Source organism: Entelurus aequoreus, linkage group LG20, assembly GCF_033978785.1.
Source record: "Entelurus aequoreus isolate RoL-2023_Sb linkage group LG20, RoL_Eaeq_v1.1, whole genome shotgun sequence".
NCBI classification, from domain to species: domain Eukaryota; kingdom Metazoa; phylum Chordata; class Actinopteri; order Syngnathiformes; family Syngnathidae; genus Entelurus; species Entelurus aequoreus.
The window spans coordinates 27,156,448-27,181,728 of NC_084750.1; the positions used below are offsets into that span (position 1 = coordinate 27,156,448).

Below are 25,281 nucleotides of genomic sequence, written 5' to 3' on the forward strand. Positions count from 1 at the left end.
ATTTACTCTCTGTAAAGCACCAGTTCCATTGGCAGCAAAACAGGCCCAGAGCATAATACTACCACCACCATACTTGACGGTGGGATGGTGTTCCTGGGGATAAAGGCCTCACCTTTTCTCCTCCAAACATATTGCTGGTTATTGTGGCCAAAGAGTATGTGCTCCAATCACTCTATCACAAAAAAATAAGAGTTGTAGAAATGATTGATCGCGACTGTATATATTGTTTTATTGGCCCATCTCTATTACGTGCTGTATGAAAATGTTAAGAAGGTAAAGGAAAACAACAAAGAAAAGAAGAAGCTTCCTCTAACTCAGTGGTTCTTAACTTTGTTGGAGGTACCGAACCCCACCAGTTTTATATGCGCATTCACCGAACCCTTCTTTAGTGAAAAATTATTATTTTATTTTTTTCAAATTCAAGACAAAGTTATATGTTTTTGGTAACACTTTAGTATGGGGAACATATTCTAAATAACAAAGACTTAATTTAAAGTTATTTGGTTAGGGTTAGGGTTAGGGTTAGAGAGTTAGGGTTATAATAAGGCCATGCCGAATAAGGCATTAATAAGTACCTAATAATGACTAGTTAAGAGCCAATATGTTACTAATTTGCATGTTAATAAGCAACTAATTAATGGTGAATATGTTCCCCATACTAAAGTGTTACCATGTTTTTTTACTGGTGCACAAAATGAACCGTGGATGAACATCACCTCGTTCAAAGAACAAAACCAACAGTGCATAAACTCACAACAAATTACACACCTGCAAATCAGTATGACTTCTGCTGTTGCCGTATCCGTAATACGCCGATAGGGAGAAGTTTTTATTTACACGATGAGTTGGGTGTGTCTTGACCTCCGCCGAACCCCTTAGCCTGACTCACCGAACCCTTAGGGTTCGATCGAACCCAGGTTAAGAACCACTGCTCTAACTGAAAGCTAAGGCCAAAATCTTCTCTGCATCTGCCGCCATGTCATCGATGGCGCTGTTTAAGGCGTGCAACATGGCGGAAAAGGAACGGCCAGCCGAACGTGCGTGTGTGGGTATAGCCATCTGCATCAGTTTGGAAGAGAGTGTGGATGAGTCCCTCTCCGCTGCCGCCAGTCGGCTCTTCACCTCCCCCTTGGTGACCTCCACGGACAACGTGCACGTCCGCAAGGCTTTAAGTGTCGCCGGTTCTGCGCCTCGCTGCCGGGCCAGTCGCTCCACCGATGCATCGTCCAGACATAAGGATAATTGAGCTTTAGACAGGATTCGTACGGCTACACTCGTGTCCACCATGGAGGCCACGAAGGGAACGGGAATGGCTGACATGCCGCCAGAAAGGGAGGCGGCTGCCCACACCAGCGCTTTGAAAGCCTCCTTTTTTTGGGAGACCAAAGCGGCGGTCAGTGTTGGGAGTGCCATCAAAAGAGCGTATGATCTGATTTCAGGAAGGTCTTTGGTCATGTCCTCCAGCAGGGTAGGGAAGTCCAAAGTCTCCAAGGCGGAAGGTCTCACTAGGTAGACTTTAGGCTGGGTCACCCCTCTGGACGCCAGCATCTCCATACTAGCTCTCCTTTTTGCTTCGAGATACCTGTCTTCATCGTTCCCCGAGACCAAAAGGGTCAAATAGAGCGTTTGTTGCTGCAACGTGCGAGTCCGGAGGAACAGGTCCACAACGCTGGGCGGGGGAGTCGTCTGCGTGAACGCCATGAAGACCGCGTTGTAGCGGAGAAACTTGACCCTGTCCATGTAGTTGTCACAGTCGAACGGAGACGAATCAGGGACAGGAGGGAGGTCCCACAGGCGGTAGTCTGTGTGTTTGGGGTTGACGTAGCACGTCACGTCCTCGCTATCGACCGCTGATGAGGTTGGAGCTGCTCCTTCCTCCCCGGGACACAGGCCGTGCAGGGAGTTTATGAAGGAGGTCTTCTCCTCTCCACGGTCGCCTGCTATGGCCAAGTTGATCCTGCTGATCAGGAGGTCTTCCACGGCTTCTTTGACCTCAGACAACTTATTACTCTCCATGGAGTCCTTGAGACTCTCCAGCAGGTTCAGACCTTTATAGACGTCCACCATCTTCGTGGGCAACAACACATTTCAGTTATTTCTGAGGCCACACAAATATCCATTTAAATGTTTGTAAAACTACAAAGATTTTTTCAGAGAACACTACACGGCCTTTTTCCTCCACAGGAACTTTTCCATTTACCCGGGTAAATAAAGTTCCCTCTGCGATTCCACCAAAAACTACCCGGATAGATTTAGTTCCACAGGAACTATTTTTAGTTCCTGCGGGACTGACAGCAAGGTGGGACTTTTGAAAGGTTCCAGGAATTTTGATTGGCTGATTGGTTGAACACAGTTGGGACGTTCCTAAAAACGTTTGTTTTCGAACAAAACAACCACCATTACAGTCTGCGAGACAACTTGTTTATTTCTTATTTTTTGCGTATCAACAGATGTTACAACGATGAGCAAGAACAACAAAATTACATTTTGACTTGCAGGAAGTTTTGTTGGTCATCTGCGTGCTGAAAAAGTCTGATCAGTGGAACCATCTTGCAGTGGTTCTACTCAGCCGTAGTCTTTAATAGTGTGCAGTTTTATGCTGTTTATGAATTTTTACAAACTTAATTTCAATACGCAACGTTACGAGAAATGGACATACTTTTTAAAAAAGTTTTTACTAAGGCTGTGATTCTTTGAGCACCACATGATTCGATTCTTGGGGGATTACGATTCGATTTAGAAACGATTCTCAATTCAAAATCAATAACAATGGACGCCAGTTCTATGATTAACTACATGCGTACATAAAATTAACAGCTGTGATAATTTTCTACATTACTTAAAAGAAAAATGGTTTTGTTTAATAACATTCTACCAAAACATTTAATAAAGTCTAATACAAATAAGGCAACAAGAGAAATATCCAACCTTTTTTTTTCTAAAGTAAATCTGTACAGCAGATATAGATTATCTACATCAACAATATGATTTTTCTGATTGGCTGCACAGGACAGATTAAAAAAAATAAAACATTTAAACCGATTTAGATTTTTTGCTTAATCGATTAAGAATCATTACAAATAACACCGTAGTTTGAAGAGAAATGTGAAATGAAGGACAAGTGGAACAAAGGTAAATCACATCAAATATTCGCTATTTACTTTATTACATGTTGTAAAAGTAGTAATTTGTGTAGACATTTGTCTCAATCCGAGTGAACCGAATGCTAACAGGCTAACGCTAAATCTGATGCGTTAAAGTTGACTCCTTGAAATAACACTGATGTGTATTATTTATGTATAGTTATATACAGCTGAAATAGACCGTAAAGACTCAGCGGAACCTCATAAATGTATCATTTACTGGGTGGATGACTTTCTGACTCTTGGACTCTCCTAAATTTTTTTATGTAAAATCCAGTACACCTTGTTTTCAAATTGTTTTGTATAATATTGCTTTGTATTTTATTTACTTACACTTAAGTAAAACAAATATGACCTAATATTTCTATGCATGTTCTCATTCATCCGGGCCATTGTCATCTCGGGGCATTCAATCGATCGCAACTTGACTGTTTGGTTTGTCTTAGAAGCCGTTTCACCTCTCATTGGAGTAGGCTTCATCAGTTCATGCTCATAGACTGAGATTTGTCAGACCTAGTCTTAAACTTAGACTGGTTAGATCTAGTCTAGCGGTTGGTGACAATACCTCAGTAGGCTTTGTCAGTTCATGCTCAAAGACTTAGATTTGTCAGACCTAGTCTTAAACTTAGACTGGTTAGATCTAGTCTAGCGGTTGGTGCCAATACCTCAGTAGGCTTTATCAGTTCATGCTCATAGACTTAGATTGGTCAAATCTAGTCAAGCGGCCGGTGCTAAAACCCTAAATATTTATATTCCAAGACCAGGGGGTGTGCCTGGGCAAGGATGGTTTCGCCCTAACGGTTGGTTTTGACCTTATATTGTCAGTTTACATGGTATCAGTGTATACATACACACATACGGCCACAGTCTGATTTGTATAAGCTACCTGAACTGTGAAATCTGGTAGAAACACAAATCACACACTTCTACAGGAACCTCTAGTTGCATGAACTAAAGGTTTAGTTCCGGTAACTAAAGGTTTAGTTTAGATCTTGGAACTAAAGGTTTTGTTCCTGGAACTAAAGGTGGGAACTAAAGGTTTAGTTTATATCTTGGAACTAAAGGTTTAGTTCCGGGAACAAAAGTTGTAGTTCTTGGAACTAAACGTTTAGTTCTGGTAACAAAAGGTTTAGTTCTGGGAACAAAAGGTTTAGTTTTGGGAACTAAAGGTTTAGTTTCGGGAACAAAGAATTTGGTTCTTAGAAATAAAGGTTTAGTTCGGGGAACAAAAGGTTTGGTACTTGGAACTAAAGATTGAGTTCTTGGAATAAAATGTTTTTGTTTAACGAACTTAATGTTTTGATCTTGAAACTAAAGGTTTAGTTCCAGGAACTAAAAGTTTAGTTCCAGGAAATAAAGGTTTAGTTTAGATCTTGGAACTAATGGTTTAGTTTAGTTCTTGGAACTAAAAGTTTAGTTCCAAGAACAAACGATTTAGATCTTGGAACTAAAGGTTTATTTCCGGGAACAAAAGGTTTAGTTCTTGGAACTAAAGGTTTAGTTCTGAGAACAAAAGGTTTAGTTCGAATAACTAAATGTTTACTTCTTGGAATTAAATGTTTAGTTCCAGGAACTAAAAGTTTAGTTTTTGGAACAAAATGTTTAGTTCCACGAACTAAAGGTTTTGATCTTGGAACTAAAGGTTTTGATCTTGGAACTAAAGGTTTAGTTTAGATCTTGGAACTAAAGGTTTAGTTCCCGGAACAAAAAGGTTTAGTTCTGGGAACTCAAGGTTCAGTTCCGGGAACAAAAGGTTTGGTTCTTGGAACTAAAGGTTGAGTTCCGAGAACAAAAGGTTTAGTTCAAAGAACTAATGGTTTAGTTCTTGGAATACAATTTTTTGTTTAAAGAACTGAATGTTTTGATCTTGAAACTAAAGGTTTAGTTCCAGGAACTAAAGGTTCAGTTCCAGGAACTAAAGGTTTAGTTTAGATCTTGGAACTAAAGGTTTAGTTTAGTTCTTGGAACTAAAAGTTTAGTTCCGGGAACAAAATATTTAGTTCTTGGATCTAAAGGTTTAGTCCTGGGAACAAAAGGTTTAGTTCTTGGAACTAAAGGTTTAGTTCCGAGAACAAAAGGTTTAGTTTGAAGAACTAAATGTTTAGTTCTTGGAATTAAATGTTTAGTTCCAAGAACTACAAGTTTAGTTTTTGAAACAAAATGTTTAGTTCCAGGAACTGACGGTTTTGATCTTGGAACAAAAGGTTTAGTTTAGATCTTGGAACTAAAGGTTTAGTTCCGGGAACAAAAAGTTTAGTTCTTGGAACTAACGGTTTAGTTTGAAGAACTAAAGGTTTAGTTCGAAGAACTAAAGGTTTAGTTCTGGGAACGAAATGTTTAAATCCGGGAACTAAAAATTTAGTTCTTGGAATAAGATGTTTAATTCCAGGAACTAAAGGTTTTGATCTTGGAACTAAAGGTTTAACTTAAAGTTTTCTGAACTTTTGGTGGAAAAAGGCCTATTAAGACAAGGTTTTCTCACCGTTAGGTCACAGCAGTCCAACTCCAAAGACGCTCTCACGCCGACGCAATGAGCCTCAGCTATTTAAAGTGTTTGTCGCGCATGTGGAACGTTCTAATCCAGCAGTCATCCCTAATCTGTTTAAGCACATAATGCAAAGGCAATGTGAAGGGTTGCCACTCTCACACAAGGCAACACCATTTAAAGTAATACATACGGTATGCATAATATCACCAGAAGCCAATTAAAATCATCAAAAAATAATCATGAGGTATTTCAAATCAAAGCAGATAAAATACTTTATTATATGCACATCTAAATAGACATGGTTTGTGTTGTAGTTGCACTGTACTAGAAAACAATTGTGCATCTATTTTATTTTAATGATCTATGTTCCTTTTAAACCCGAATAATAAACACAATATCAGATTAATTTTTGACTCAGCCCTCATATTGGTTCGCATTGTAAGCCACAATTGGGGAAAAAAAGTTGTCCTAACTACACTTTTTGGGGGAATTTTGTCTATCATTCACAACCTCTATGTAAGAAAAGAACAGATAACTTTTTTTTAAATGTATTTTAATTCGTAATAAATGCAGTCATGGGCTCATAAAACATCCAAAAACTACTAACGATACTCTATTTACACTTTGTGACCTGAATATTAGCCAAGTATTAGCGATATCGTTATTATAAGCGCTGACGCCGAGGAACTACTTTTAGCAGAGAGCTAACTAGCTTGGGCTGCTATATTGACATATCGAGCTGCTGCATCGCCTCTGAGTTGGTGAAAGTTAATTTGAGATTATAATCATGCCTCTTACCTGGATAGTAGACGTTTGTGGACATAAACCCACGAGTTGGTCAACTTTGACATCCAATTTACACCAGGAGATGGCGAGAAGGACACGAAAAGAGGCTCGTTTGCGCCCACCTTTATTTTTTGTTTGTTTGCAACCTTTGTGAGGTTAATGATAAATTCTTCATATATAAACATCCCATCAGTTGGCATCCAAATGAGAGCAGACATTGTACAGTAAATGATTGTTTTATTGTGTCGATAGTTTGTATATCTTGTTTAGCACTTAGCAATACTGCTACATGGTTCACTAAAGATGCATTTGTTTAGCACACAGCTTCTAAAACTTGGAGATCATCCTCCTTATATTCAGGGTCAAAAATAGAAGTTTCTGGATCATCATTTGTCCCAAAGTAGTATTTGTTGTCTCTCATGAAGTCTGCCATGATTAGTAGTGTTGTTGTTGTTGAAGGGAAAAGTGAAGATTGTGATGTGGCTGTAAAATTAACATGCTTAAAAGGATCAAAATAAGTAAATATGACATATTATGAATGTTACTACATCACATATGTATACTTAAAGCATATCTATAAAACCTTAATGGAGGTTTATAGGCCTAATAGAGCAAATCTTGTTAGCTGACTTTTGCTAGAGTTTATTTACGACTTAGAATGCATAAAAAAAGAAAAACGTGTTCTTGTCTTACTTAAGAATTGGGAATGATTGACAAAATAAAAAAGTGCAGTTTTCCTTTGATGTAATGTACAATTTGATTTTAAAAAATCAAAACAAACGTCTTACCGGCGCTGACGTAAACGATAATAAACAGTATAACTGAGTAGCTATCGGTGCCAATATGGTATTTTTTACTAATTACTATTACATGTTTCTATATTGTTCTTACTACATGAAAGTACAGTTCTTTAATTGTTGTTCTGTTCCAAATTGAATCTCACAAGATTCCGCAAGAAAAAAAAAGTTATTGTTTTTGGACAAAATGTGTTGTTTTCCTATATTTCAGTACCGATTGGACCACTCATTTGGCAGTGATATGGGATAATATGAAATTACTACAAATTAGTAGTATAATTATATATATTTTTCGAATGAAATGTGATTTCTTTTTGTAACGATTCTTAATGGAAAAAAATCGATTTTCTTTATCTATCCGGTCCAGCTGTCAGAAAAATCATATTTGTTGATGTAGATGATCATATCTGCTGTACAGATTTACTTTAGAAAAGACAAGTGTTGGATACTTCTCTTGTTGCCTTATTTGTATTTGACTTTGTTAAATGTTTGGGTAGAATTTTATTAAACAAAAGACGTTTTCTTTTAAGTAACATCGAAATTTATCACAGCTGTTTATTTTATGGAGGAATGTAGTTAATCATAGAACTGGCACCCAATGTTATTTAACACATATTGGGTAACACTTTAGTATGGGGAACATATTCACCATTAATTAGTTGCTTATTAACATGCAAATTAGTAACATATTGGGTCTTAATTAGTTATTATTAAGTACTTATTGCCTTATCCATGCATGGCCCTAACCCCAACCCTAACCTTAGGGTTAGGGTTGGTGTTAGCCCCAACCCTAACCCTAACCAAATAACTCTAAATGAGGTCTTTGTTACTTACAATATGTTCCCCTAGTGTCCAAATAACTCTTAATTAAAGGCCTACTGAAACCCACTACAACCGACCACGCAGTCTGATAGTTTATGTATCAATGATGAAATCTTAACATTGCAACACATGCCAATACGGCCGGGTTAACTTATAAAGTGCAATTTTAAATTTCCCGCTAAACTTCCGGTTGAAAACGTCTATATATGATGACGTATGCGCGTGACGTAGCCAGTGAAACAGGACTATCGGTAGCCCATTGAATCCAATACAAAATAGCTCTGTTTTCATTTCATAATTCCACAATAATCTGGACATCTGCGTTGGTGAATCTTTTGCAATTTGTTTAATTAACAATGGAGACTGCAAAGAAGAAAGTTGTAGGTGGGATCGGTGTATTAGCGGCTGGCTGTAGCAACACAACAAGGAGGACTTACTTGGATAGCAGACGCGCTAGCCAACGCTAGCCGCCAACCGCATCTGTGATCGGGTGAAGTCCTTCGTCGCGCCGTCGATCGCTGGAACGCAGGTGAGCACGGGTGTTGATGAGCAGATGAGGGCTGGCTGGCGTAGGTGGAGCGCTAATGTTTTTATCATAGCTCTGTGAGGTCCGGTTGCTAAGTTGCTAAGTTAGCTTCAGCGTCGTTAGCAACAGCATTGTTAAGCTTTGCCAGGCTGAGAATTATTAACCGTGTAGTTACATGTACATGGTTTAATAGTATTGTTGATCTTCTGTCTATCCTTCCAGTCAGGGATTTATTTATTTTGTTTCTATCTGCATTTGGGACAGATGCTATCACGTTAGCTCAGTAGCTAAAGAGCTTCGCCGATGTATTGTCATGGAGATAAAAGCCACTGTGAATGTCCATTTCGCGTTCTCGACTCTCATTTTCAAGAGGATATAGTATCCGAGGTGGTTTAAAATACAAATCCGTGATCCACAATAGAAAAAGGAGAGAGTGTGGAATCCAATGAGCCAGCTTGTACCTAAGTTACGCTCAGAGCGAAAAAAGATATGTTTTGCACTGCATTCTAGTCCGTCACTCTCATGTTCCTCATCCACGAATCTTTCATCCTCACTCAAATTAATGGGGTAATCGTCGCTTTCTCGGTCCGAATCGCTCTAGCTGCGTTGAAAACAATAGGAAAATATGAGGAGGCGAACAACTGACTACGTCACGCTACTTCCGGTAGGGGCAAGGCTTTTTTTTATCAGAGACCAAAAGTTGCGAACTTTATCGTCGTTGTTCTATACTAAATCATTTCAGCAAAAATATGGCAATATCGCGAAATGATCAAGTATGACACATAGAATGGATCTGCTATCCCCGTTTAAATTTTAAAAAATCATTTCAGTAGGCCTTTAAGTCTTTGTCTCTTACAATATGTTCCCAATACTAAAGTGTTACCAAATATTGATTTTGAATCGAGAATCGATTCTGAATCGAATCGTTACCCCCTAGAATTGAATTGAATCGTGTGGTGCCCCAAGATTCACAGCCCTAATACATATGTTTGGCTCCTGTGAGATGTGGTTCATGCTTAGGGGGGAAAAAAAGGTTGAGTTCAATTATCTCCATGACCATCGATGACGTCGTTGCACATCATTGTTTCCTTCACATCTGAATACAGGACCTCCTCGTCCTCTTTTAGCTCGCCGCACTGAGGTCCGCCCTCCTGCGTTCCCTGGCATTCCAACAACTGCTCGGATTTGCCGTCATTTCTGCAGCCCGCTTTCTTGATCTCCGCGTACTCCGTAGCCTCGTGCTTGGGCGCCGCCCCCCTGGCGTTGTTTCGCCTCAGCACTGAGAAGTTGATGTAGGCGTAGTCCACGTCAGCTTTGTCCTCGCCGTTGACATCGCCGCCTTCTCCTTCACCCCTCTCGGCGTCAGTTTCCTGTTAGGAACAAGTTTTTAACAAGGTACGGCAGCAACAGAATCATTGAAATTTGATAAGTCAATTAACAATTACGGTTAGTATTACCCATTTCTGCCAGTGGGTGCTCGGTGTGTGTGTATCAGAGTTGTCCCGATACCAATATTTTGGTACCGATCCCAAAAGTATTTCGGTACTTTTCTAAATAAAGGGGACCACAAAAAATTTCATTATTGGCGTTATTTTAACAAAAAAATCTTAGGGTACATCCATCCATCCATCCATTTTCTACCGCTTATCCCTTAAACATATATTTCTTGTTGCAATTTTGTCCTTAAATAAAATAGTAAACATACAACATACTTGTTTTTTATTAGTAAGTAAGCAAACAAAGGCTCCTAATTTAGTCTGCTGACGTATGCAGTAGGTAGAAAATGAATTATTAATCTACTTGTTCATTTACTGTTAATATCTGCTTACTTTCTCTTTTAACATGTTCACTTCTGTTAAAATGTATTAATCATTTATTCTTCTCTTATTTGATACTTTACATTAGTTTTGGATGATACCACACATTTGGGTATCAATCCGATACCAAGTAGTTACAGGATCATACATTGGTCATATTCAAAGTCCTCATGTGCCAGGGACATATTTCCTGAGTTTATAAACATTATATACACTTAGAAAAAACTAAATAAATTTTGTGATGTTAAAAAATATCGATGTAATCATAGTAGTATCGACTAGATACGCTATTGTACGTGGTATCAGTACAGTATACATTACGTCTGGTAAAACTCTATCATTTACAGTAGGCCTATGGTAATATTCGCTCAAAGTCCAAATGGCTTGTCTGGAGACTGGAACAAGTCAAAATTGTTTTGCAAATGTCTCCCTAATGCCTGCATGGTTTGAATTCACATTTCTGGGACAAAATACACAGAAAGGTGCCAAAGGCAAGAAAATTAAGTTTTGCCTAATCTGACCCCTTTAATTTAGTGTAGTTAGCGATGTAACGGTAAACGGTATAATGATAAACCGCGGTAAAATTCCAATAGTCCGCTAAGAGGATTCGGTTCGATCTTTTCGCCAATTTCCAAAGACAAGGTATTACAAATTTCAGCCCAATAACGTGCAATAAGAAACATATGTTTAATGTAACGTGAGATTTTTTGTTAAAATAAAGCCAATAATGCCATTTTTTGAGGTCCCCTTTATTTAAAAAAGTATCGAAATAATTTTGATTCGATGAAGAAAAAGTTGAGGACATGAAAATAGATGGATATGTGCTGTTTACAATAAATCGCATTGGTAAGACAGAAGGAGGGGTGGCCTTGTATATTGACACTTCATTAAGATGCAGTATGGTGAAATCTACACTATATTGCCAAAAGTGTTTGGCCACCTGCCTTGACTCACATATGAACTTGATGTGCCATCCCATTCCTAACCCATAGGGTTCAATATGATGTTGGTGCACCTTTTGCAGCTATTACAGCTTCAACTCTTCTGGGAAGGCTGTCCACAAGGTTGCGGAGTGTGTTTGTACAAATTTTCGACCATTCTTCCAAAAGCGCATTGGTGAGGTCACACAGTGATGTTGGTCGCTAAGGCCTGGCTCTTAGTCTCCATTCTAATTCATCCCAAAGGTGTTTTATCGGGTTTAGGTCAGGACTCTGTGCAGGCCAGTCAAGTTCATCCACACCAGACTCTGTCACCCATGTCTTTATGGACCTTGCTTTGTACTTTGTGCATTGGTGCAGCTGGAAACCCATTCCATGAAGCTCTCTGCGTACTGTACGTGGGGTAATTGGAAGGTCACATGAAGTTTGGAGCTCTGTAGCAACTGACTGTGCAGAAAGTCGGCGACCTCTTTGCACTATGCGCTTCAGCATCCGCTGACCCGTCTCTGTCAGTTTATGTGGCCTACCACTTCGTGGCTGAGTTGCTGTTGTTCCCAAACCCTTCAATTTTCTTATAATAAAGCCGACAGTTGACTTTGGAATATTTAGGAGCGAGGAAATTTCACGACTGGATTTGTTGCACAGGTGGCGTCTTATGACAGTTCCACGCTGGAAATCACTGATCTTCTGAGAGCGGCCCATTCTTTCACAAATGTTTGTAGTGCTTGATTTTATACACCTGTGGCCGAGCCAAGTGATTAGGACACCTGATTCTGATCATTTGGATGGGTGGCCAAATACTTTTGACAATATAGTATATGTCAAAAACCATAGACAATATTTTAGAATGTATAACAATTGAAATACTAGTCGGAAAAAAATCAACGCCATTATTAGCTGTGTCTACAGAACCCCAGGGACCTCTGTGGATATTTTCAATGAACAGTAGGCCAGTATGTGGGACAAGGTTAGTGACAGTAAGATCAAAATTATTTGTGGAGACACCAATGTGGATCTTCTTAACCCTAATAATGACAAAAGAACAACAGATTTCATAAACACAATGTACAGCAACAATCTATTTCCATTAATTACAAAACCCAGTAGAATTACAGTAGACACTGCCACTCTTATTGACCACATATTTACAAATAAGATTGCAATATACATTGAAGCAGGATTACTCTTGCATGACATAAGTATATTTGCCATTTTCCAGAATGTCTTTAAGACAGAGAAGGAAAACAATGTGAATACTTGTAAAGTTATTAGAAATGGAACACCAGAAGCCAGTTCTACCCTTGAATTAGACTTATGTAATCAAAGCTGGAATGAGGTTTATGCCACCAGTGATCCCAACCAAGCCTATGAAGCGTTTTTAACCACATGTTTATGTTTCCATAATGGACAGCGCTACCCTGTGGACAAACCATGGATAACAAGAGGGACAGAGAAAGCATGCAAAAAGAAAAATGCCCTATATAGAAGATTTCTAAAATTAAGAATGAAGGAAGCTGAAAAGAAATATAAGATGTATAAAAAATAAACTAACAAGTATTATGAGACAAAACGAAAGGGATTATCAACATAAATTATTAGAACAAAATAAGAGTAACACCCAGGATATACATTAGGGGTGTGGGAAAAAATCGATTCGAATTCAAATCGCGATTCTCACGTTGTGTGTATCAGAATCGATTCTCATTTTTAAAAAATCGATTTATTTTAATTTTTATTATTTATAAAAAATAAAATAAAAAAATTTAAATTAATCAATCCAACAAAACAATACACAGCAATACCATAACAATGCAGTCATTTTTTCATTCATTAAATAGTTAAAACACATTTACATTATTGCAATCAGTTGATAAAACATTGTCCTTTACAATTATAAAAGCTTTTTACAAAAATCTACTACTCTGCTTGCATGTATACGACCAATGCAATTATTTGCAGCATTGACTTATATATATATATATATATATATATATATATATATATATATATATATATATATATATATATATATATATATATATATATATATATATATATATATATATATATATATATATATATATATATATATATATATATATATATATATATATATATATATATATATATATATATATATATATATATATAAGTCAATGCTGCAAATAATTGCATTGGTCGTATAAGTCATTGCAATTCTCAGCAGAATTAAAGGTCATTGACTTCAATTACTCACTTTGTCCACTAGATGGTGACAAAACAACAGCATCAACATTGTCAAACTACTAAAATGTATGCAATCTCCCTGAGGGTAAGATTCCTTATGATGCTGTGGTTGTTTGGACACCCCTGACTTGGACCTTCAAAGTGTCACCATATTTTAGGAGAACTTTTAGTTCAATATTTGAAAAACCATGGAGTCAAGATGAATGAATACCTCTGATTCCTCCCGTGGGGACACCATTTCCAAATCCAGCGGGCAAGAGTTTTTCTTAGTTTGTCTGCAGCTATATCGGATTCAAACATGGACTCATTTGTCATATTCGGGTGCAACAGGCGAAGGAAAGAAGCAAGAGTAGTGTACCTGCAGCAGATCATTGGCAACAAGCACAAGATGGCGGAAAGAAGCGTTCCGACCAAAAATGCAATGATGACGTCGGCCCGCAGCACACTTGCGAAGGTTTCCACTCGTGAGTCTGGTTTCAAGGGGGGGGGCAAAAAGGCGTCAATTAGAATACAAATGTAAACAATTATGGTTGAAAATCAACATAAAAAACAAAATACATGAGCAGCCTAGCTAAGTTATGCTAAATGCTAACATAACCACATGTCAGCATTAGAGATGAATATACATTTGAACCAATCCAGTACCTGGGAATGGGTACCGGTAGTCAACGACGCCAATTTTCAGTACTTTTGTGTGTGTTAATAAATATAAATTGTTTTTAATAATAACATCTCATTTTTTATTGGAACATTTCAAATGAAATGACTATGATAACGTCCGTCCAGTTGTTTTATTATCACATTTCTGAGTCAATTTCTTTGTTGGCATTGAAAATTGCAACAATAGCTGGAGGCTGTTTGTCTGAGTCGGCTCTCAGTGCTGCTGCAGTGCTGGCCAAGTGTTAAGTTAAAGTTAAAGTAGCAATGATTGTCACACACACACACACACACACTAAGTGTGGTGAAATTATTCTATGCATTTGACCCATCACCCTTGATTACACCCTGGGAGGTGAGGGGAGAAGTGAGCAGCAGCGGTGGCCGCACCCGGGAATCATTTTTGGTGATTCAACCCCTAATTCCAACCCTTGATGCTGAGTGCCAAGCAGTGTTAGGGATGTAACGAAACAAAAAATGATAAATCAGTTTTTGTGACTAAAATAACCGTTATTATAATCGCAACATTTTTTTAAATGTGCTCTAAAAGTACTTATACACCCTGAAATCCTTAGACTTTTTTTAAATAACTAAAATAAATAGACAAAATGTCAGAAAACTCACTATTTTTGAATGTTTTGTGTTTCTTATGCTCCAGGGATGGCTCAACGTTTGTTGTTTTAAATATTGGTTTATACCTTAGCACTTTAAGATGAATTTACATGAAAAGTGCTTTTTAAACACTTTTAGGTTTTCCTACTCTTTTCAGGAGTCCTTGAACGCACCGTAAAACCACCTCTGTCTCGTATTTCTCGGATGCATCTTTCTGTGCTGAGAGAGCACACAGCTTGTAGGTTGAATGTGCACAATTGAATATCTTAGTTGCTGGGACAGTAATGTGTTTATATAAGTTTAGACCAGGGGTGTCAAACTCATTTTAGATCGGGGGGCCACTTGGAGAAAAATCTACTCCACAGTGGGCCGGACTGGTAAAACACGGCACGATAACTTAAAAATAAAGACAACTTCATATTGTTTTCTTTGTTTAAAAATAGAACAAGCACATTCTGAAAATGTACAAATCGTAATGTTGTTTTTTTTTTTTTTTACACTTACATGTTGCAGTTTCTTTATTGGTCGTTATTTATATTTTCTAAATAAATTATGTGACAATGTTCATCAGTCAACTCGTTGGTGTTAATTTTCAATCTATCAAGATAAAAAATAATAATATAAAAATCAAAATACAGTATGTTATTTATGTAGTTTGCTCATTTTCCTCGACTGGTGCACTAACATCATGTGATTTGTTTTGTACATATGTACAGTCGCAATCAAAAGTTTAAAGAACATAATGTCATGGCTGTCTTGAGTTTCCAATACGTTCTACAACTCTTTATTTTTTTGTGATAGAGTGATTTGTTTCATCTGACCACAGAACTTTCCTCCAGAAGGTCTTATCTTTGTCCATGTGATGTCAGATGAAACAAGAATGGAGCTGTTTGGCCACAATATCCAGCAATATGTTTGGAGGAGAAAAGGTGAGGCCTTTAATCCCATATCACCATGCCTACCGTCAAGCATGGTGGTGGTAGTATTACGCTCTGGGTCTGTTTTGCTGCCGATGGAACTGGTGCTTTAAATGGGACAATGAAAAAGGGGGCTTACCTCCAAATTCTTCAGGTTTGCCAAACTTCTGGTTTGCCAGAAGCTTGTGGATGGCTACCAAAAGCGCCTTCCATCCATCTATTTTCTACCGCTTGTCCCGTTCGTGGTCGCGGGGGTGCTGGAGCCTATCTCAGCTGCATTCGGGCGGAAGGCGGGGTACACCCTGGACTAGTCGCCACCTCATCGCAGGGCCAACACAGATTGACAGACAACATTCACACTCACATTCACACCTTATTGCAGTGAAACTTGCCAAGAGACATGTAACCAAATATTAACATTGCTGTATGTATACTTTTAATTTGGTCACATTTTCAGTAGTCCCATAATAAATTCATAAAAGAACCAAACTTCATGAACGTTTTTTGTGACCAACAAGTATGTGCTCCGATCACTCTATCACAAAAAAATAAGAGTTACTCAAGACAGCCATGACATTATGTTCTTTACAAGTGTATGTCAACTTTTGACCATGACTGTAGCATCATCTACAAAGATACAAAGAATTGCTATTGCGACATCCAGTGGACACATTTAGAAAAGCAGTTTCTTTCATTCAAAAATTTCAGAGTAATTTTTCATACTTAGCAAACTCATCACACGGGCTGGATAAAACCTATTCGCGGGCCTGATCCAGCCCTCGGTTCCGTACGTTTGACACCCCTGGTTAAGATTGTTTCTGAATGGGGAAGGACGTTAATGTCTCTTGTTTTCATGTGAGCATTCAAGCTAGCGAGCTAGCAGTCAAATCTGTGAGTTTTTTAAAGTGCAGTCATCAATCACATTTTTTCGATCATTTTAATTTAAAATAGTAATTTATCGTTACCTGTCACCGTTGGACCGGCAGGATGCGGTCGGTGCCAAAAAAGGACCAAATTCTGTGCCCATCCCTACTGAACAGCTTTATTAGCATTGACATTAGCGCTGGTTTAACAATAACAATAAGGTAATTACCGGTAATGTTATTTTTTGATATGTTAATCAATATTTCAAATTGTACCGTATTTTTCGGACTATAAGTCGCTCCAGAGTATAAGTCGCACTGGCCGAAAATGCATAATAAAGAAGGAAAAAAAACATATATAAGTCGCACTGGAGTATAAGTCGCATTTTTGGGGGAAATGTATTTGATAAAACCCAACACTAAGAATAGACATTTGAAAGGCAATTTAAAATAAATAAAGAATAGTGAACAACAGGCTGAATAAGTGTACGTTATATGACGCATAAATAACCAACTGCCTGGTATGTTAACGTAACATATTATGGTAAGAGTCCTTCAAATAACTATAACATATAGAACATGCTATATGTTTACCAAACAATCTGTCACTCCTAATCGCTAAATCCCATGAAATCTTATACGTCTAGTCTCTTACGTGAATGAGCTAAATAATATTATTTGATATTTTACGCTAATGTTTTAATAATTTCACACATAAGTCGCTCCTGAGTATAAGTCGCATGAAAAAAACTGCGACTTATAGTCCGAAAAATACGGTAATAACTGTCACTGTTACCTTCAGGTTCTAATGTTTTCGTTTCAATGCTGAGGAATTTCTTTGCCTGCCCGTCTTTATGGCTGCTGACACACTCAACAGCAGAAAGGTGGCGGCCTCCGACAGTCAGAGCGATGCTGCTAACGGTGTCGTTGGAGGCGATCGTGCCCGCGTGGTACTCGGTCCGGTTCTCCAGCGAAGGCCACGTGACAACGGGATGAGGAACCCCGCGACTGATGCACACGCAGGTCAGACCCGCCGCCTGCATCACACATCCAGACCCGTCGAGGATCCCCGCAAACCCTGCGAGCGCACCATCAGGCATCAGAGCGGCGGCGCAAGACAACACAGTGAACATCAACGGCGATTACTCACAGGTCACGGTCATGTCAACGTGCGCCGTCAGTGTCGCCGCGCTGTGGTTCGCCGCACACACGTAGCGGCCGGAATGGACGGCGGCCACATTTGGGATGACGAGGTAGGCGGTGCCGACAGCTTGGGTCAGCTCTGTGTGCGGCTTTGTTTCGTGGGAATCTAGAAGACTCCACGTTACGCGAGAAGGTGGGAAACTGTCAACGCTGCAGCTCAGATTCAGCGTGTCGCCTTCCTTTACTGTCGTCTGCCCGGTGATGGACGGCGTCTTCACGTCTGGAAGCAAAACGTGAACTCATAACAGATGGATGGATGGATGGATAGATAGATAATATAGATAGATGGATGGATGGATGGATAGATAGATAGATAGATAGATAGATAGATAGATAGATAGATAGATAGATAGATAGATAGATAGATAGATAGATAGATAGATAGATAGATAGATAGATAGATAGATAGATAGATAGATAGATAGATAGATAGATAGATAGATAGATAGATAGATAGATAGATAGATAGATAGATAGATAGATAGATAGATAGATAGATAGATAGATAGATAGATAGATAGATAGATAGATAGATAGATAGATAGATAGATAGATAGTACTTTATTGATTCCTTCAGGAGAGTTCCCTCAGGAAAATTAAAATTCCAGCAGCAGTGTACAGAATTGAGATCGAATTTAAAAAGTAAAAAGTAAATAATGGAATAAATGGAAACAAAATAGAAAAAATACTACAATAGAATAAAAATAAAAAGCAACAATGACAATTAAGTGATGGACGGGACCGACTTTGAGGGCTCATAAAATCCAAACCGGAGCAGTAATTAAAACTCTTTCATCAACTTTTAATCAGAAGGGTTCAATCTCTCTCCTGTGCTAATTTGAAGCCGACACGACAAACGCGCTCAGAGGAGATAATGTTTGAAAAAAGGTGACTGTTTTTACTCAACTTTTGTTTTGAAGGGGGAATTGCAAACTTACTGTTGATAGATATATAGATAGATGAATAGATAGATAGATGGATAGATAGATAGATAGATAGATAGATAGATAGATAGATAGATAGATAGATAGATAGATAGATAGATAGATAGATAGATAGATAGATAGATAGATAGATAGATAGATAGATAGATAGATAGATAGATAGATAGATAGATAGATAGATAGATAGATAGATAGATAGATAGATGAATAGATAGTACTTTATTGATTCCTTCAGGAGAGTTCCCTCAGGAAAATTAAAATTGCAGCAGCAGTGTACAGAATTGAGATCGAATTTAAAAAGTAAAAAGTAAATAATGGAATAAATGGAAACAAAATAGAAAAAATACTACAATAGAATAAAAATAAAAAGCAACAATGACAATTAAGTGATGGACTGGACCGACTTTGAGGGCTCATAAAATCCAAACCGGAGCAGTAATTAAAACTCTTTCATCAACTTTTAATCAGAAGGGTTCAATCTCTCTCCTGTGCTAATTTGAAGCCGACACGACAAACGCGCTCAGAGGAGGTAATGTTTGAAAAAAGGTGACTGTTTTTACTCAACTTTTGTTTTGAAGGGGGAATTGCAAACTTACTGTTGGTAGATATATAGATAGATGAATAGATAGATAGATGGATAGATAGATAGATAGATAGATAGATAGATAGATAGATAGATAGATAGATAGATAGATAGATAGATAGATAGATAGATAGATAGATAGATAGATAGATAGATAAATGGATAGATGGATAGATAGATAGATAGATAGATAGATAGATAGATAGATAGATAGATAGATAGATAGATAGATAGATAGATAGATAGATAGATAGATAGATAGATAGATAGATAGATAGATAGATGAATAGATAGTACTTTATTGATTCCTTCAGGAGAGTTCCCTCAGGAAAATTAAAATTCCAGCAGCAGTGTACAGAATTGAGATCGAATTTAAAAAGTAAAAAGTAAATAATGGGGGTATAAATGGAAACAAAATAGAAAAAATACTACAATAGAATAAAAAGAAAAAGCAACAATGACAATTAAGCGATGGACGGGACCAACTTTGAGGGCTCATAAAATCCAAACCGGAGCAGTAATTAAAACTCTTTCATCAACTTTTAATCATAAGGGTTCAATCTCTCTCCTGTGCTAATTTGAAGCCGACACGACAAACGCGCTCAGAGGAGATAATATTTGAAAAAAGGTGACTGTTTTTACTCAACTTTTGTTTTGAAGGGGGAATTGCAAACGTTGTGTTGATTTTTGCTGGGGATTGTCAGTGTATGAAATCTAGGTCTAAGTGAGACCTACATAGAGGTTTTTGTTTCATGTCTCTACGACATTCCTACTGGTAGTTAGAGGCAGTTGTGTCTGTGTTTTCTTCCTAGGAGGCGCTAGAGCGCAATTTTGAGTTTTGGGGTTTGGTTTTTTGATTAGATCGCAATTTTTGCCAGTCCTGATGTGTGTGTCCAATTTGGTGAGTTTTGAAGCATGTTAAGGGGGTCAAATTACAGCTCAAAGAGGCGGCGGTATAATAATAAAACGCTAGAAATTCAATAGGGTCCTCTGTCCCAAAGGGACTCGGTCCCTAAAAAAAAATAACAGTAAAATAAGAATATAACAAGAGAAACCGGGCAGTAGTGACCATGTTATGAAAAAGTATTGCACTGTTATTGTTTTGCATCACATCATAACAATTACATGTGTAGTCTTGTAAGTGAACACAACCTGCATATTCTATATACAGTTGTGGTCAAAATTTGACATACACTTGTAAAGAACATAATGTCATGGCTGTCTTGAGTTTCCAATAATTTCTTCAACTCTTATTTTTTTGTGATAGAGTGACTGGAGCACATACTTGTTGCTCACAAAAAACATTCATGAAGTTTGGTTCTTTTATGAATGTATTATGGGTCTACTGAAAATGTGACCAAATCTGCTGGGTCAAAAGTATACATACAGCAATGTTAATATTTGGTTACATGTCCCTTGGGAAGTTTCCCGGCAATAAGGCGCTTTTGGTAGCCATCCACAAGCTTCTGGTAACATTTTAGACCACTCCTCTTGACAAAATTGGTGCAGTTCAGCTAAACTTGTTGGTTTTCTGACATGGACTTGTTTCTTCAGCATTGTCCACACGTTTAAGTCAGGACTTTAGTAAGGCCATTCTAAAACCTTCATTCTAGTCTGATTTAGCCATTCCTTTACCACTTTTGATGTGTGTTTGGGGTCATTGTCCTGTTGGAACACCCAACTGCGCTCAAGACCCAACCTCCGGGCTGATGATTTTAGGTTGTCCTGAAGAATTTGGAGGTAATCCTCCTTTTTCCTTGTCCCATTTACTCTCTGTAAAGCACCAGTTCCATTGGCAGCAAAACAGGCCCAGAGCATAATACTACCACCACCATGCTTGACGGTAGGCCTGGTGTTCCTCACCTTTTCTCCTCCAAACACATTGCTGGGTATTGTGACCAAACAGCTCAATTTTTGTTTCATCTGACATCACATGGACAAATATGAGACCTTCAGGAGGAAAGTTATGTGGTCAGATGAAACAAAAATTGAGCTGTTTGGCCACAATACCCAGCAATATGTTTGGAGGAGAAAAGGTGAGCCCTTTAATCCCAGGAACACCATACCTACCGTCAAGCATGGTGGTGGTAGTATTATGCTCTGGGCCTATTTTGCTGCCAATGGAAATCGGTGCTTTACAGAGAGTAAATGGGACAATGAAAAAGTAGGATTACCTCCAAATTCTTCAGGACAGCCTAAAACAGTGGTTCTTAACCTGGGTTCGATCGAACCCTAGGGGTTCGGTGAGTCGGGCTCAGGGGTTCGGCGGAGGTCAAGACACACCCGACTCATCGTGTAAATAAAAACTTCTCCCTATCGGCAAATTACGGATACGGCAACAGCAGAAGTCACACTGATTTGCAGGTGTGTAATTTGTTGTGAGTTTATGCACTGTTGGTTTTGTTCTTTGAACAAGGTGATGTTCATGCACGGTTCATTTTATGCACCAGTAAAAAAACATGGTAACACTTTAGTATGGTGAACATATTCACCATTAATTAGTTGCTTATTAACATGCAAATAGTAACATATTGGGTCTTAACTAGTCATTATTAAATACTTATTAATGCCTTATTTGGCATGGCCTTATTATAACCCTAACCCTGGCCCTAACCCTCTATCCCTAACCCTAACCCAAACCCTAACCCGAACCAAATAACTCTAAATTAAGTCTTTGTTACTTAGAATATGTTCCCCTAGTGTCCAAAAAACTCTAAATTAAGTCATTGTTACTTAGAATATGTTCCCCATACTAAAGTGTTACCAAAAACATATAATAACTTCATCTTGAATTTGAAAAAAAAGGAGGGTTCGGTTAATGCGCATATGAAACTGGTGGGGTTCGGTACCTCCAACAAGGTTAAGAACCACTGATATAGTATATATATATATATATATATATATATATATATATATATATATATATATATATATATATATATATATATATATATATATATATATATATATATATATATATATATATATATATATATATATATATATATAATAAAACACAGAGCTATACTACGCCCGTGTTGTCTGTGCCGTCTCCTTCCCAGTAACTGTTTGTACCTATTGGTAGTGGGTGGAGCCTAGCGACGAAAACACTCCCATGCCATCACCAATCTGTCATTTCTGCACTTTAGCTGATCAGAGGCATATACTAAACTGATGGGTGATGATATATTGCAAAAAAATGTTTTGCAAACGACGGGATGTGGGCGTGGCACGGCGCCAAATTTTGATCCGATGGTTCGCCACAAAACACGAAACTTTAATAACTCGGTTTCACAAGTTCAGATCTTGATCCTGATTGCTACAAATGGTGATGACAGACTGAAGTAGCTTTATTTTATATTTTATTTTAAATACAAACCGCAAGCAGGCCTGTTCCTTTCCTTTGTTGTACCATACTTCTGTTGACTTCCTGTTTCAAGTAGTACATACAGACTGTCTCCTTTGATCACATGACATGATCCGAAATTTCTGCTACGTCAAATTATTAAGAAGTGATGTTACTCACAAGTCACATTTAGCGTCGCCGTCTCCTCCGTGGTGGCGTTGACCCCCTTGAAGGCGACGCTGCACGTGACCCGGGTGCCATGCTGCTCGGCGGAAGGGTTCAAGGTCAAGGTGGCGCTGTGTCGTTGCGTGAAATCAGACAGATTCCGGCGAGCAAGCGTGAGGTTCCCCGAGAGGACGTGGGGGGAGTCGTCCCCTGCTCGCCTCCATGTCCAGTTGAAGGCGGGGGCATCCTTGGAGCAGAGGCCGGGGGCGGTGCAGGTGAGCGCGGCGGGTCGGCCCGCGGTCAGGGTGGGGATCAACACTGTGGGCTTCTGCTTCAGCTCTAGCAAGAAAATACCAGAAGTCAGGACTGACTTCTAGTTGAAGTCCGTTTGGATCACGCACTTTAAAGCATCGCTTGTGTTTACATTTGCCAAAACTCCACACACCTCACATTTTAGGAACCATTTTTATTGTGTATTCTCAAGGGACACTACTATAGGAACTATATATTAGATTTTTTTTAGCGTACAACTTCCATAACTTAAATATTTACCGAGCACTGAAAGAGTCACTACTGAGTAAACATGCATGGTGAGCACACCTCAGTCACCACATTTCCACTGAATGTTGCTGGCCATATTTTTATCCAGCCTGCCTTCATCCTCCACACAAGGAAGAGAGCAGAGCTGCACATGTCCTGCATGCCTGGAATACTCTTCTACTCTTTCATGATGACATCTCTCTCCCTCTCTTCCTTCCTTCAATCCTTACTCTCTCCCTCTCTTCCTTCCTTCCTTCCTCCCTTTCTCCCTTCCTCCCTCTCTTCCTTCCTTCCTTCCTCCCTTGCTCCCTCTCTTCCTTGCTTCCTTCCTGCCCTCTTCCTCCCTCCTTCCCTTCCTCCCTCGCTTCCTTCCTTCCTTCCTTCCCGCCCTCTGTCCTCCCTTCCTCCCCCTCTTATTTCTTTCCTTCCTTCCTTGCTCCCTATCTTCCTTCCTCTCTTCCGTCCTTCTTCCCTCCTTCCTTTCCTTCCTTCCTGCCCTCTTTCCTCCCTTCCTTCCTTTCTTCCTTCCTGCCCTCTTCCTCGCTCCCTCCCTTCCCTCCTTCCTCCCTGCCTTCTTTCCTTCCTTCCTTCGTTCCAGCCCTCTGTCCTCCCTTCCTCCACCTCTTCTTTCCTTCCTTCCTTCCTTGCTCCCTCTCTTCCTTCCTCTCTTCCTTCCTTCCACCCTCCATCCTTTCCTTCCTTTCTGCCCTCTTTCTTCCCTTCCTCCCTTACCTCCTTCCTTTCTTCCTGCTCTCTTTCCTCCCTTAGTCCCTCTTCCTTCTTTCCTTCCTCCCTCTCTTCCTTCCTGCCCTCTTCCACCCTCCCTCCCTTCCTTCCCTCTTTCCTCTCTTCCTTCCTTCCTGCCTGCCTTCCTCCTTTCCTTCTCTCCGTCCATCCCGTTCTCCTTACCTCTCTTCCTTCCTTCCAAACTTCCTTCCTTCCTTCCTTCTCCCTTCCTTCCTCCCTGCTTCCTTCTCCCTCCTTCCCGCCCATACTCCTTACCTTCCCTCTTTCCTTCCTTCCTTCCTCCCTCCTTCCTTCTCCCTCCCTTCCTCCTTACCTTCCTTCTTTCCTCCTTCCTTCCTTTCTTCCTACCTCCCTTTCTTCCTCCCTTACTTCCTTCTTCCCTACCTCCTACCTTCCTTCCTTTTCCTACCCGTCCCTTCCTTCCCTTCTCTCTTTCTCTTTTCCTCTATGTTCCCTCTTTTCTTCCTGACTTTCTTCCTCTCATCTTTCCTTTCTTCCTTCCTACGGTTCTTTTTTCCTTCCTTCCTTCTCCCTCCTTCCCACCCACCCTTCCTTCATTATTTTCTTCCTCTCTTCTCCCTCCCTTCCTTTTTTCCTTCCTTCCTTCCTTCCTATTTCACTCTTTATTTTCCCTCTTTCCTTTCTTCCTTCCTTCCTCCCATCTTTTCTTTGTTCCTTTCTTCCGTTTTTTTCCCTTCCTTCCTTCTCCCTCCTTCCCACACTCCCTTCCTTCATTATTTTCTTCCTCTCTTCTCCCTCCCTTCCTTTCTTCCTTCCTTCCTTCCTATTTCACTCTTTATTTTCCCTCTTTCCTTTCTTCCTTCCTTCCTCCCATCTTTTCTTTCTTCCTTTCTTCCGTTGTTTCCCTTCCTTCCTTCTCCCTCCTTCCCACACTCCCTTCCTCCTTACAACCCTTCCTTCCGTCCTTTCTTCTTTCTCCTTCCCTCCCTCTCTTTCTCCTTCCTTCCTTGCTTCCTTCCTGCGTTTCTTTCTTCCTTCCTTCCTTCCTTCCTTCCTACCTACCTACCTACCTTCTTTCCTTCATACCTTCCTATCTCCCTTCCTTCCTACCTACCATCCTTCCTTCCTTCCTAACTACCATCCTTCCTTCCTTCCTTCCCTCTTCCTTCTCCCTCCTTCGCTCCCTCCCTTCCTCCTTAC

General features: G+C 39.2%; 2 protein-coding genes across 3 annotated transcripts in view; both read right to left on the bottom strand.

Annotated features, from left to right (window-relative positions):
* Nucleotides 1-366: 366 nt before the first annotated feature.
* irgq2 (immunity-related GTPase family, q2) lies at nt 367-5,659 on the bottom strand. The gene is made up of 2 exons (XM_062029868.1): nt 5,626-5,659; nt 367-2,067 (listed from the first exon to the last, which is right to left on the bottom strand). Exon 2 carries the CDS (start codon nt 2,065-2,067, stop codon nt 934-936), a length of 1,134 nt encoding a protein of 377 aa, XP_061885852.1. The 5' UTR covers nt 5,626-5,659; the 3' UTR covers nt 367-933.
* A 3,458-nt stretch (nt 5,660-9,117) lies between these two features.
* Nucleotides 9,118-25,281, bottom strand: part of LOC133636148 (sialic acid-binding Ig-like lectin 5) — a 31,336-nt gene continuing 15,172 nt past the window's right edge. For both annotated transcript variants that reach the window (XM_062029867.1, XM_062029866.1), the window contains 6 exons: nt 22,849-23,172; nt 17,743-18,015; nt 17,389-17,670; nt 13,902-14,013; nt 13,755-13,824; nt 9,118-9,932 (listed from right to left, as the gene is read on the bottom strand). In XM_062029867.1, the coding sequence (XP_061885851.1) occupies nt 9,603-9,932; nt 13,755-13,824; nt 13,902-14,013; nt 17,389-17,670; nt 17,743-18,015; nt 22,849-23,172 (1,391 nt within the window). In that variant the 3' untranslated portion in view covers nt 9,118-9,602. The remainder of the gene's footprint in view (nt 9,933-13,754; nt 13,825-13,901; nt 14,014-17,388; nt 17,671-17,742; nt 18,016-22,848; nt 23,173-25,281) is intronic.